General features: G+C 61.5%; 1 protein-coding gene across 1 annotated transcript; it reads right to left on the minus strand.

Annotated features, from left to right (window-relative positions):
- Positions 1 to 1,777: 1,777 nt before the first annotated feature.
- On the minus strand, positions 1,778 to 8,968 carry BESB_065130 (uncharacterized protein; the record flags this gene model as incomplete). Its single annotated transcript, XM_029364908.1, has 3 exons — positions 1,778 to 4,034; positions 4,295 to 4,779; positions 5,150 to 8,968. 3 exons carry the CDS (start codon positions 8,966 to 8,968, stop codon positions 1,778 to 1,780), a joined length of 6,561 nt encoding a protein of 2,186 aa, XP_029218491.1.
- Positions 8,969 to 11,397: the final 2,429 nt, after the last annotated feature.

Genomic DNA, 11,397 nt, shown 5'->3' on the forward strand with positions numbered 1-11,397 from the left:
TCGGGACGCGAGCCTGGAGGCGTGGCTGCGCTTGCCCGTGTGCTGTTTTGTTGCTGCATCGTGGTGAGGAGCCACACCAAAAGTTGAGGAGGGTGGATGGTTCAGTCACAGACTCCTTGGGATTGTCCAGGACCGGCATTCCGCGAGCGGCAGAGGAACAAGCGGTGAAATATGCAATTGCTGTAAGCTGCGTGGGACTGCGCAGCTTCGGGCGTTGCCCTGCTGTAGGCCTATCGCACAGATTAGGCGTGGTAGTGTGGTCGTATCGTCGCCAAATTTTTGACAGTTGCGTGGTATGCGGTTTGTTGCACGAATGCTCGGCCCGAGAGAAGAGGAAGAAAGCTCAGGCATACTCCAGCGTCTCTACCTCTTGCTAGGAACGGGCGCTGGTGCGCCGCAGTGACGTCAGCGGGAGAGCGTGGGAAAGTGTAGAAACAAAGGGGTCGCAAAAGGAATCTTTTTTGAAGGCATTCCTTCAGATTGTGAGCTCGTTGAGCTTCCAGAAGAATCTGCCTTTGGGTATCCGTTTCACTTTCTTCTCTTTCACGATGCGATAATGAGGATGCCTCTACAAGGACGAATCACGCGTTGTTGCACCTCTGCAATGATTCAGGGTACAGGAGACTTCCCGCAAGCATACGTCACTTTCCACCTGAGTTGTAGGCATTCTGATTTCCCCGGTACCTGACGCATAGCCGCAGAGTTCGCTGTCAGCCGATCTTTTCGAATTACGGGTACGCAAGGTGCCCTCTTTGCGCGTGAAGCCAGCGCCGGATGATAGGGGCCGGCTGTCGCGTCGGTTGGATGCTTGCCTGCTTTCTTTGAAGCAGAACGAATAAAAGCTTGCTCAGCTAATCTCACCTCTATACACGTCTGAGGGTCTTCTCGGAGTCTCCCACGCGGACCGCCTAGTACGCTGAAGAAGCAACGGGGCCCAAGCCTTGTTTTTCAGGCCGCATCTGCAGCCGCCGCGCACGCCCGCTCATCGTGTGTCTCCATCCAGGTGCTTGAACTCGCCTGCCAGCGTTACATCGAGGTTTGTGCCTGCTGTTTGATTTCGACGAACAGTGCCGGCATACAGCCTACCGCACACCCGCGCCTGATCATCCTCACCGAAGCCGCACTCGACAAGCGGAAACCGTCACTCGGGTTTCTCGGGATGGAATGAGAAGGCGACTTCCACAGCCGCATAGGCACTTCGTATTTTGAGTGCGCTGAGAGGCCCGCCACCACGCGCTCCGGCTGGGTTTTCTACATGTCGCTATTTTCGATTCGCTTCGAAAGCGGGCGAAACGCATCCTCTGTTCTCAGAAGAGAGTTTAGGTCGGTATTCCCGCTTAATCTTTTAAAGTTCGTACTGATACGCATGCAGACGCGTGCACAGATCGACACGCAGATATTCTAAGGCGGTGACCCGTCGCAGCGTTTGACAAACCGAAAAAAGCAGAGTGGCACAGATACACTTCGTTAGAATCGGCGTCTTTTCATACAGACTTGCATGCGCGAGACTTGGGCCCCCGGGCACTCCCAGCGTCTACCGGCGCACACTTCTAGAAACCTGTCCGCCTGTCGGGCCCCCCATCTCTCCGGCAGATGACAGAGCGCCGCATGAAAAGTCCCCAAGGTTCAGGGTCTCGAGGCTCCGGGAGGCAGACAGGCGCGCGGCCCGACGACGCCTGCGTCGACGCGATACCCCCACAGACCAGAGACACCGCTACCGTGTGCAAGCGCCACCCCGTGGCATATGATGCGCCGCATGGCTGCCCTCCTTCAAGCACTACCGTAGTCGTGGCGGCCTTCGCTGGACTGAGCAGCGACGCCTGTTTGCTTGTGCCTCTTCGGTTCCCAGGCCCCCCTCCTTTTCAGCGGCCTCTGCTCGGCTCTTCAAAGGTTTTGGTGCCCCCGACGCGGCGCCTCGCCCGCCTCCCAGCCCGCCCGCCGTCGCCCCCCCCCCCGAGGAAAAGTAGTGCGACAGGGTCCTCTGCTCGGCTGTCGGCGTCCTCCGGGCATCCCCCCGGCCGGGCCCTGCCTCCCCCGTGCCTCTCTGATCCGGACGAACCGCGGGCGCCGGCCTGCCCTGTGGCCTTTTCGTCCTCCGGTTGCCTTCGCTTCGCCTCGCCTCCGCCTCCCGCGCTGCCGGTCGGTTCGCACCCTCGGGGGTGGGGTGCCTGGCGGCATCCCCCACACGTTCGGGGCCGTAGGCTGACGAAGACCGAGCGGCCTGGGCGCAGGGAGACTGCTTTCGGCTGCGCCTCGGCGCCCTGCTCAGTCTCCGCCGCGAGCGACGGCGCCGGCGCCGCAGCAGCTCCTCATCGCGGTCGCTGTCGCTGCAGCTCGAGCTCTCTCCGCAGCTCGCCTCCTCCTCTGACGAGCTATCTGCGCTGCTGTAGTCAACCTCGTCGTCTTTCACTACAAACCCGTCCAGGTCGTCGCTTTCGTCTTCCTCGTCGTCGTCGAAGTCCGCCTCGCGCGCCCTGCGGCGGGTCACGCCACGGCGACTCCGCGACCGGCCCTCGAGCCACTGGCGCGCCGACGCCTCCGAGACTGCCCCGCCCCCGACCGCGCTGGGCTCCAGCGACGCCTGCCGACTGGCCGGCACGGGCCTTGACGGCTGCGCCAGCGGCGCAGGGCACCGTCGCCACCCGCCGCTCTCTGAATCTTCGTCTGACGACGGGACGACTTCCCGCCAGCGGCGCTGTCGCTCTTCGGCCCTCCGCCGCAGGACCCCCAGTCGGCCGTCCTCTTGAGCGGCACCTTCCGCGTCGCTTCCTCTGATGATCGCCCTGACTGCGAGGCGCGAGGTCTCCGGTGCTTGCTGGGGCGAGGCCCCGCGGGAAGCCTCGGATCCACATGAGGTGCAGCGCTCGTTGACCGTAGGGAGACGGTTGACTGAATTCCGAAAAGGAGACGGGAGGCGCCGGCGTCGCTCGTGGCTCGCCAGCGTCTCGGTGGGGGTTCGAAACCTTGCGAAAGCAAACGCGTTGTATGGGGCCACGCGCGCAGACGGTGCAGCTGCGGCTCCCCGCCGCTCGTCCGTGGCGGGGCTGGGGGACGCAGACAGTCCCGTCGGGCTCCTCGAGGGGCGCAGACGCCTACTCGCGCCTCGGCGCCTCTGGCGGCCTCTGAAAAGCGCGAATACCCTCCGCGAGCCCTCTTCGTCTCCTTCAGCCGTCGCCTCGCGAGCGACGGCAGCGGAGGCCGGAAGAGAGAGCCCGCGAAGGCGCGGGCGGAGGGCTCCCGCTGAGGAGGACGAGGCGAAGTTCGAGGGCGACGAGAAGGCCGCCACGGACGGGGAGGCGGGGCGTCTTGTCCTCTCACTTCTTCGCCTTTCTTCGCCCCCTCCCGCAGGCTCGTCTTGCGGCAGGTCGACATCGGCGTCGTCGTCGTTGAGGAAGTAGGACATCGACGCCGCGGACAAGAGGCGCGTGCGCTCGCGGGCAATCGTCTCGCGCGTGGTCGCCTCCGCGGTCGAGGAGACTTCGCGGCACCTGAGGCAGTACCAGGCGCCCTCGGGGACGGCGAGGAACCGGGGCGTGAGGCAGTAGAGGTGGTATCCGTCCTCGCAGCCGTCGCACAGCAGCAAGTTATCCCAGTCGGTGTCTCGGCCGCATACTTGGCATCCCCCGGGGGCCGGAAACACTTCAATCCGCGAAGAGGCACCCTCCAGAGTCCCCTCCTCCTCGGTGACCAGCAGCGCCACCACCGCGTCGTTCGCCTCCACCTCCGCCTGCCCGTGCCCCGCGGACACGCGGCGAACCACTCGCACGACGCCGTCTAAGACTAGACGCACGCGGTGCGGAGACGCAGTCGACGGCAAGGGCGAGGATACCGAGCGACGCGCAGAGGAAGGCGCGACGACGAGGCCGGAAGACGCGGCGACCGCGCGCTGCGAGGAGGGAGACGACCCGCACGAGGACGCGGAAGGTCGATGACTTGACGAGGACCGACGACGCGGAGGAACCGCAAAATGGTGCCGCAGAATTCGAGTGAACTCCTGCTTGCAGAGAGGGCAGTGATTGCGGATGCCGCCCCAGCTGAACGCCACACGCCGGCACACAGATCGACACTGACGCCGCAGGACCAGAACCCGAGAAAAACAATTTCTTGACGAGTCTACACAGTCTACGTACGTGTAGCCGACCGCCGCCCCTCGGTTCCTCCCCCTCTCCTCCCCCCCCCGCCCCTCGTCTCGTAGCCTCTCTCTCGACGGGCGCCTCGCTCTCGCGCCCCCGTGCGCCAAGCTCCCGAACGCAGTGATGGAGGGCTGCCCTCGCAGAGCCGCGGCGTCGCGTACCGGGAGATGCACGTGAAGCAGAACTGGTGGGGGCACGAGGGCAGCGTGCCGATTTCGTCTCGCTGGAAAAGCTCCTCGGTGCAGATGGCGCAGATGTCGCCTGCAGCGCAGAAAAGGCCCTCCGCCTCTCCGGCCTTGGGCGGGGCGGCCGCAGCCGCCGAGCCAAGCGCAGGCGGCGACGAGGACGGCGCGGAAAAGAGAGACGCCGCGGCCGCCACGCTCGGCGAGCTGCACAGCGGCGCTACTGCAGCCGCGGAGGCGACGGCCGCAGGCGAGGGCGATCCCAGGCGGAGAGAGAGACGCGACGACGAGGGAGACAGCCGTGAAGAGATGGGAGATGCTTCAGGCGTCGCGTGCGCCGCGCGACTTGGAAACGGAGACCGGGCGCCGGCGCCTCGGGTCGGATGGCGAGCGGCCAGAGGAAGCGCAGGCGGGGTCCAGTCCTCCCTGCCCCCGAGGTCTGTCTCTTCAACTGTGGTGAAATCCTGCAGAGAGCAGAAAAGGCAAAGCGCCGCGCGCCTCCCACTCTCCCTCTCGCTCACACCCAAACGCGACAGCCGTGGAGGCGCTGTGCAGCTGTATAGACACGGGCCAGTCTACAAGCCAAGTATGTCTGCGGAGTCGCACACACCTGCCACTGTAGACCTCCACGTGGGCGCGTACACGCCGACCATTCGCCATCCTGCGTGCCGCAGCCTCTGTGCGTACAACTCGAAAGCAGAGGAAATTTGCTCAAACGAATCCACACGTTTCGTGCTGAGAAGACACGATGAGCCCAGCCCCCGCCGCCGCTTCAGGCCCAGGGCAAAGCGTATCCAGCTCTCTGCGAGGCAACCATGCAGTGCTCATACTCACCGTGTTGAGAATGTCGTCGATCTCGTCAGCCAGGTTCATCGCCGTAGACCTGCGTCCCCCTGCCCGTGCAGCATGCACGTCTTCTTCAGAATTTCGGCTGGTCCTTCGCGTCTCCCGCTGCGCGTTGTCAGCCGGCCGCGCCGCTCCACGGTCTACAGCGTCCTCGTCTCCCACGCAGCCGCCGCCGCCGCTGTCGCGGGCTCCGCGCACCTCTTCGCTCCCGACGCGACTGAGCTCTTCGCGTTGCGGCCGCGCCTCCGCTTGCGCGCTTCCATATTGGCAGCCGCTCTCGACTGGCTCGACTCCGAGGTCTGGGCCTCTGGCGGAAGTGCTGCGGCGGCGCAGTATCCTTCCAGAGCCGAAAAATCCCATCTCCCCCCCTTCGTCTTCTTCCGCTGCGTGGCTGAGGCTCGCGCGCCTCTCCAGGCATCCGCGCAGACGAGAGGGCGCCGACTGCCGCGCGCGAGGCTCGAAGTCGTCCGCCTCGCTGCTCTCCTGTGCAGCATCGCTCACGTCGCATGCGCCTCCCCCCCTGAAGCGCGTAGATAATCCGCAGCGTCTCTCGCTGCCGGATGAGGACGCCTCTCCGTCCTCGCCAGATAGCAGTGTGATTTCGTCGATCTCGTTGTTGCATCTCGTGGCGTCACGAATTCCTCCACGCCCTTCCTCTGGGCCTGCGCCTTCGTCTCCAGAGTCGAACAGCAGCTCTTTCAGCTCTTCCAGGTCGTCGTCCCCCTGAGCCGCCCCCCCCACCTCCGCGCCATGCGCCGCCAGCACAGTCCCGGTGCTGTACACAACTTGGGGGAGGCAGTTCTCTCGTTCTCCATCGTATGTGGCTCCCTTCAGGAGGGGCTGGTTTTCTTGCTCGCCCTGGCGACTCGGCGACGCGCTGCAGGCCTCAGGCAGAAACCTCAGGTAGTCTTCCACGTCTCTCTCGCTCCCTCGAGCGCTCGCGACAACGTGCGCCAGCGGAGACGACGGATGAGCGCGAAACGTGGCCTTCTGCGCGCGCTGCGGCGCATGCATCGCCTCTAGCATCACACACGCATCCCGTTCTTCGTCTGCCTCGCGGCGCGTGGCGGCGGCGGAGAACTGGTAGGAGTCTTCAATGCCTACGATCCCTTTCCCCTCTTGCTTCGGCAGGGGACCCCCGTCCTCCTCTGGCCCTTCGTCGTCGATGACGCGCCTCCGCCGCTTTCTACAGGCGCCGGGGAACCTGACGTTCGCTCTTTCAGGCTCCTCCTCGCCCGAGCTCGTCGCCGACTTCCCCCAGCGTGTCGCGTCAAGCTCGCCCTCCTCTCCTCGCTGTTTCGGCCGCCACAGCGGCTCGTCTGCGCCCGCAACGATATCTCTATCTGAAGACACCGTCTCCTCCTGCCACGTCTCTCTCATGGAGAACAGAAACGAGCGCAGCGAAGCGCCTGACGCGCAAGCGCCCTGACCCGCCGTGGAGAGCGGTCGCTCCTCTTTTCCCCCCCTCGGGCGCTGTTTGGCGTCTCCTTCCTTCTTGCAACATTCTGCACCACCTCCTTTCTCTGCGAGGCCGAGCCAGTGCGGCTCTGGCGGCGCAGACGCGACCGCGTCCCCGCCCCAGAAGCCCTGCAGAGTCTCCCCCCCATCCTGGGCCCTGAGCAGGGGGCGCCACGCCGCCGCCGGGGCCTTAGGAGAGCCGAACGAAAAGCGGACGCGCTTGACGAGCGAAGAAGGACACGAGAGGGACAGACCGGGAAAGGCGGAGGACGGGGAGGCAGCTTGAGAGGAGCAAGCCGGGGGCGGATCGGAGACGCAGGGTCGAAGCTGCGGACGAGAGGGCGCCAGAGTCGCGCCCGGCAGTGAAGGAGGGGATGACGCGCCAGGTGAAGACAAGGAAGACGAGGAGTCGGGAGCGGACAAAGCGGCAGCAGGACAGGTCGGCAAAACACGTGATGACGCAGGAGGCGGAGACGCGGGCGCGCGAAACACGTACCGAAAGCAAAACAAAGGCGTTTCCTGCCCGCATGATCGACAGCTGCTCGTTTTCAGGCTCTGCGCCCCTCTGGAGGCCGCCGCCGGGAAGATGTCCTCCGAAGCTGTCTGCCTGCCGCTCGCCGGTTTCGCCGCAGAATTCGAGGGAGGGCAGCAGTTTTCCTTCCGCAAAAACGCGTCCATGCTGTCGCCCTTGCCCACTCTCTTGACAAAGGAGTCGTCGACGGGGATGTAAATCTGGTCGCCGTCCTGCAGAATGTGTGGCTGATACACAAAGTGAGTGTACGTAAACTCTGGTGTAGTCCGGCGCGGTCCGCCCGTACTAACCTCTGTGGTAGACTCTAAGTGTGTCGGAGACCCGACAGAGGCCTCCTGAGGCGAGAGCGATAGCGACGACGGGCTCTCTTCGGACTCGCCAGCCGCAGCGATGGCGGCCTTCACAGCAGCCCGGACGGCTGGCGCAAGGAGATTCACTCGGGGCCGGAGGTCAAGCGGCGCAGAGCGCGAAGACGATGAGTTGACAAGAATGAGGCCCTGGAGCCCGTTGTCAAAGGCCTTCGTCAGATCGGCGCCGGGGTGCTCTCGGGCTCCACGCGGCCCGTTCTGGCTCGCCCCTCTGGCCTTTCGCGAACCCGCTTTGCTCGTTAGAACGAAGCACGGCGTCTGCGCCGCGTCTCCGGAGAGGCGCTGCGAAATTGACGGCCCGGACTCAAGCCGAGTGATGCAAAAGTGCCGGCGAGACAGCAGAGGATCGAGGCTGGGAAGATAGACTGTATGTACGCTGTCGGACGCGGCGCGCAGGAGGGGCGGCTGCTCGCGTCGCTCGGCCTCTCGAGGCGTTGGGTCCTCTCCGCTTCGGGACTCCAGAGAGGAAAAGGAAGGAAACGAGCCTGCCGAGGGCGACTTCAGGCAGGGCCGCGGTTCTTCACTGCAGCTCCTCTCGCGCGAGGAACAAGTCGCCGAAGGCCTCGACCGGCGCTGCGAGCGCTGAGTAATGGACTTCCGGTCGTCAAACAGCGCGAGGAGCTGTGTCGGAGGCAAGTCGAAGTCTGACGACCCGGTGGAGGGTCGCGACGACGCACGCGGCGGAGAGAACGAGCAGCGCTTCGATGCCGAGGGCACAGAAGACCCGCGCGAGCTGTCCGACAGGCGACCCGCCCACGCGGCAGAGGAGCCGGGCCCCTCGGCCGAAGAGACGGGCGCCTGTGCCGCCCGCAGACCAGAAGATGGCCTCTCGTCCCTGCACCAGGTCGCGCCTTCGCCCCGCTCTCCCGAGTCCGGTGAGCGGACTTGAGGCGCGCAGCCGAAGCGGAAAGCAGACAAACATGACGCCGAGGTGAAGGACCTTGACGCAGGACAGCCCGCCGAGGCAGCCTGAGAACTTGATAGAGGGGCCGCGCAGGGCCGCGCCGGGAGAGACGAGGAAGCGTCGAGACCGGGTTTCCGACCAAACACGATTTGTTCGTTCGGCGCAAGACGCAGAAGATCGATGAACGGCTCGCGGACCGTTTCCTGCAGAGGCAAGAGCGAGCAGGAACAGCGGCCCTTCGCACTCTGCGACGGAGTCGGGCTCTTCCTGTCTCGGTCGCTCTCTGCGCCGCCTCGTTGAAGATCGTGACTGGAATGGCCGTCGGCCGGCTCTGGTGGTGACGCCTTGCTTCCCGCGACGCCGAGCTCCCCAACGAGTTGAGTGGCCCCGAAGCGAAACGCGTCAAAAAGATCCTGCGTAGGGCCTCTGTCGCGAATGCCCCTGGAAGATGCGACAGGGCAGCGCAGTCCAGGCGGAAGCCTAGGATGGTTTACGGGAAGCCAACACGCAAGGCTCGGGTGTTTGAACTGAAGCTCGAGAGACATCGTGACCCACGACCGCCGCAGACTCCTCTATCCCCGAGCACAAGAGGAGAAAACGACGACGCGAACACCCCAAGGGGGGGGGGGGGTAGGGAGGGGTGGGAGTGGGTGGGACGGCCTTCGAAGGCCTACAGAGGTGGTGTCAGCGCGAGAAACTGCATGCTCCAAAAAGTGCACAACGTTTAGAGACTAGAAAAGATAAAAAAACACATTCGCTCGAGATGTCCGCTCATACGGTAAAAACAGAAACCCAGGCAGAACCCTCCAGCTGCGTCGGCAGAAGAAGCCAAAGCGAGCAGCTCAGACTCCGAAGGTTTCAACGAGAAGACCGGCTGCACCGCGTGCGGACACCGTCCTGCCTAGTGAGGAGAATTACTGGCAGGCAGAAAAACCGAGCTGAGAGAACTGCTCAGAAGCAGCTGTATGGGACACAAGGCGGGCGGCGAGAAGCACCGCCCACCAAACACCGAAACACCACGGCTCGCCACTGGCCGTCCTGCATGGTGAAGCAATCAGGCAAGAACGAACCCGTGACGACCAGCATGAGATCTGTGCGAAGTAGCGGGCAGATGTGGCTTGCGGAGCTAGAATCAAATCGTCCACAACAAAGACAATCACATCCAAACGCGGGACGAATCACACGCCTCTTGGGGTAAAAAACAGATGTCACACGGGTAAGGCAAATCTCGCAGTGAATCAAGGAGCCTTCAGCTCACAATAAGGTTTCATCCGCATAATACTAATAAAAAAAAGAAAGCTATATTGCAAATGGCGACAGAGAAAGTGAACTCAACACCCCGTCACACGTGAGCGCTGCTGTCTCTCGCCGCAAGACAACGTGCAAAAAAGGCCTGCTGCAGCCCATGGCCGTGCTCGGCTCAGTCCTGCAAGTTAATATGCCGCTTGAGCCAGTTTTCAAGAAGGAGGCAAGTGAAATTTTTTGCGGTTCAGAAAGAGCAGATAAGATGGGCGGAAACGTGGAAGACTTGAGTGGTGCTGGTTTTCGAAAGAAAACATCGACGCAAACAAGACGGCGCATGCGCAAGCTCCCCAGTAGCAATGCCCCGGGCAGCGCGGGTGTTCACAAGTTTGCTGTTCCACGGGACGACTAATCAAGCTGTGATACGGCTTGCCTAGCGATCGTCAGTGCTTGTCTGTCCGGTGCGAAGGTTGGAGACCCGCCGAAGCGCATTTGACCGTGCAAATGAAAGGTAGGTAGTCTCCCTGTTTCGACAAACCCGTGAAATAGCAAGTTGGCTCACACCACGAAAAGTCGAGACACCATACACAACTAGTGAGGTTGGGAGATTTTTCTGCGCTGAGGCGGGCGCATATACACACCTGACTAATGAAGGATGCTGTAACGCACAGGCCCTTATCGCTTCTAACTATAAAAGTATCTTGTAATATAGAATAAACTGAGATTTTAAGGTCCAGGAGGAGAATCTGCTTTGACCCCATCACTGCACACCAACACTCCGCGATGCCCCCCGGACGCCGCCACCAAGTCTTGCATAGGTAACAGCAGCTGTGGCAGAGCGAGCAACACAAATGAAATGCACAGATTCCAACATCCGAATAACAGCGGAGCTCTTCTCGAGCTCGCGTATGGAAGTCTTTGAGAACTCAAAGAATAAACAGGAGTGCAATGGCTCTCCGAACAGAACGAGCTACGATTTGAAGCTCGATCTTCGCTCTCTCGCATTCAATGTGGTTCGGCTAACCATGACACCGGACGGACTGTGTTGTCAGTGTTTTGTTGTCTAAGATACCATTCAGCCCGTTGAGCTTCATAGCATGTTGTGAACACCAAAGGAAGACGAAGTTCCGCTATCGTCGTCATCCAAGCCAGAGAGTACAGCTTTGACGCGCCATGTGAACCCCATTGCTGAAGGGGCTATACAAACACCATCTTTCAGCTTTCAATACGAACAACGTATTTTTGTTTGCTGTACGGCACGACTAAAAGTTCGCATAGGCCACGATCGCGACGGGCGCATCGTGCAATACAGTATAAGCTTTCGCGATGAAATAAGGCAACGTACGTTCACGATTATATATATATATATATATATATATATATATATATATATATATATATATATATATATATATATATATATATATATATATATATATATATATATATATATATATATTTGTGAAAGTCACGTTGCCTTATTCATATATATATATGAATTAAGAGGAGCATTTCAATGATGACTAGTCCAGCTGCCCTCCACGCCCCGTCGCGACTCCATGGTGCAACTTGCTTCCATGCTGTGCCTAACATTAGACATGGAAGCGGCAACCGGGAAAGCTGGGGTATGTTTGCTCATCAGTGCTCCCCCACTCCGGGACTTGCGCAAGTAGCATGCAGTTAAGAGGCACCGGAATTTCTGCGTTTAGTATGCCACATGTGCGAGTCTCAC

The sequence above is a fragment of the Besnoitia besnoiti genome, chromosome VI (assembly GCF_002563875.1).
Source record: "Besnoitia besnoiti strain Bb-Ger1 chromosome VI, whole genome shotgun sequence".
Lineage (NCBI taxonomy): Eukaryota > Apicomplexa > Conoidasida > Eucoccidiorida > Sarcocystidae > Besnoitia > Besnoitia besnoiti.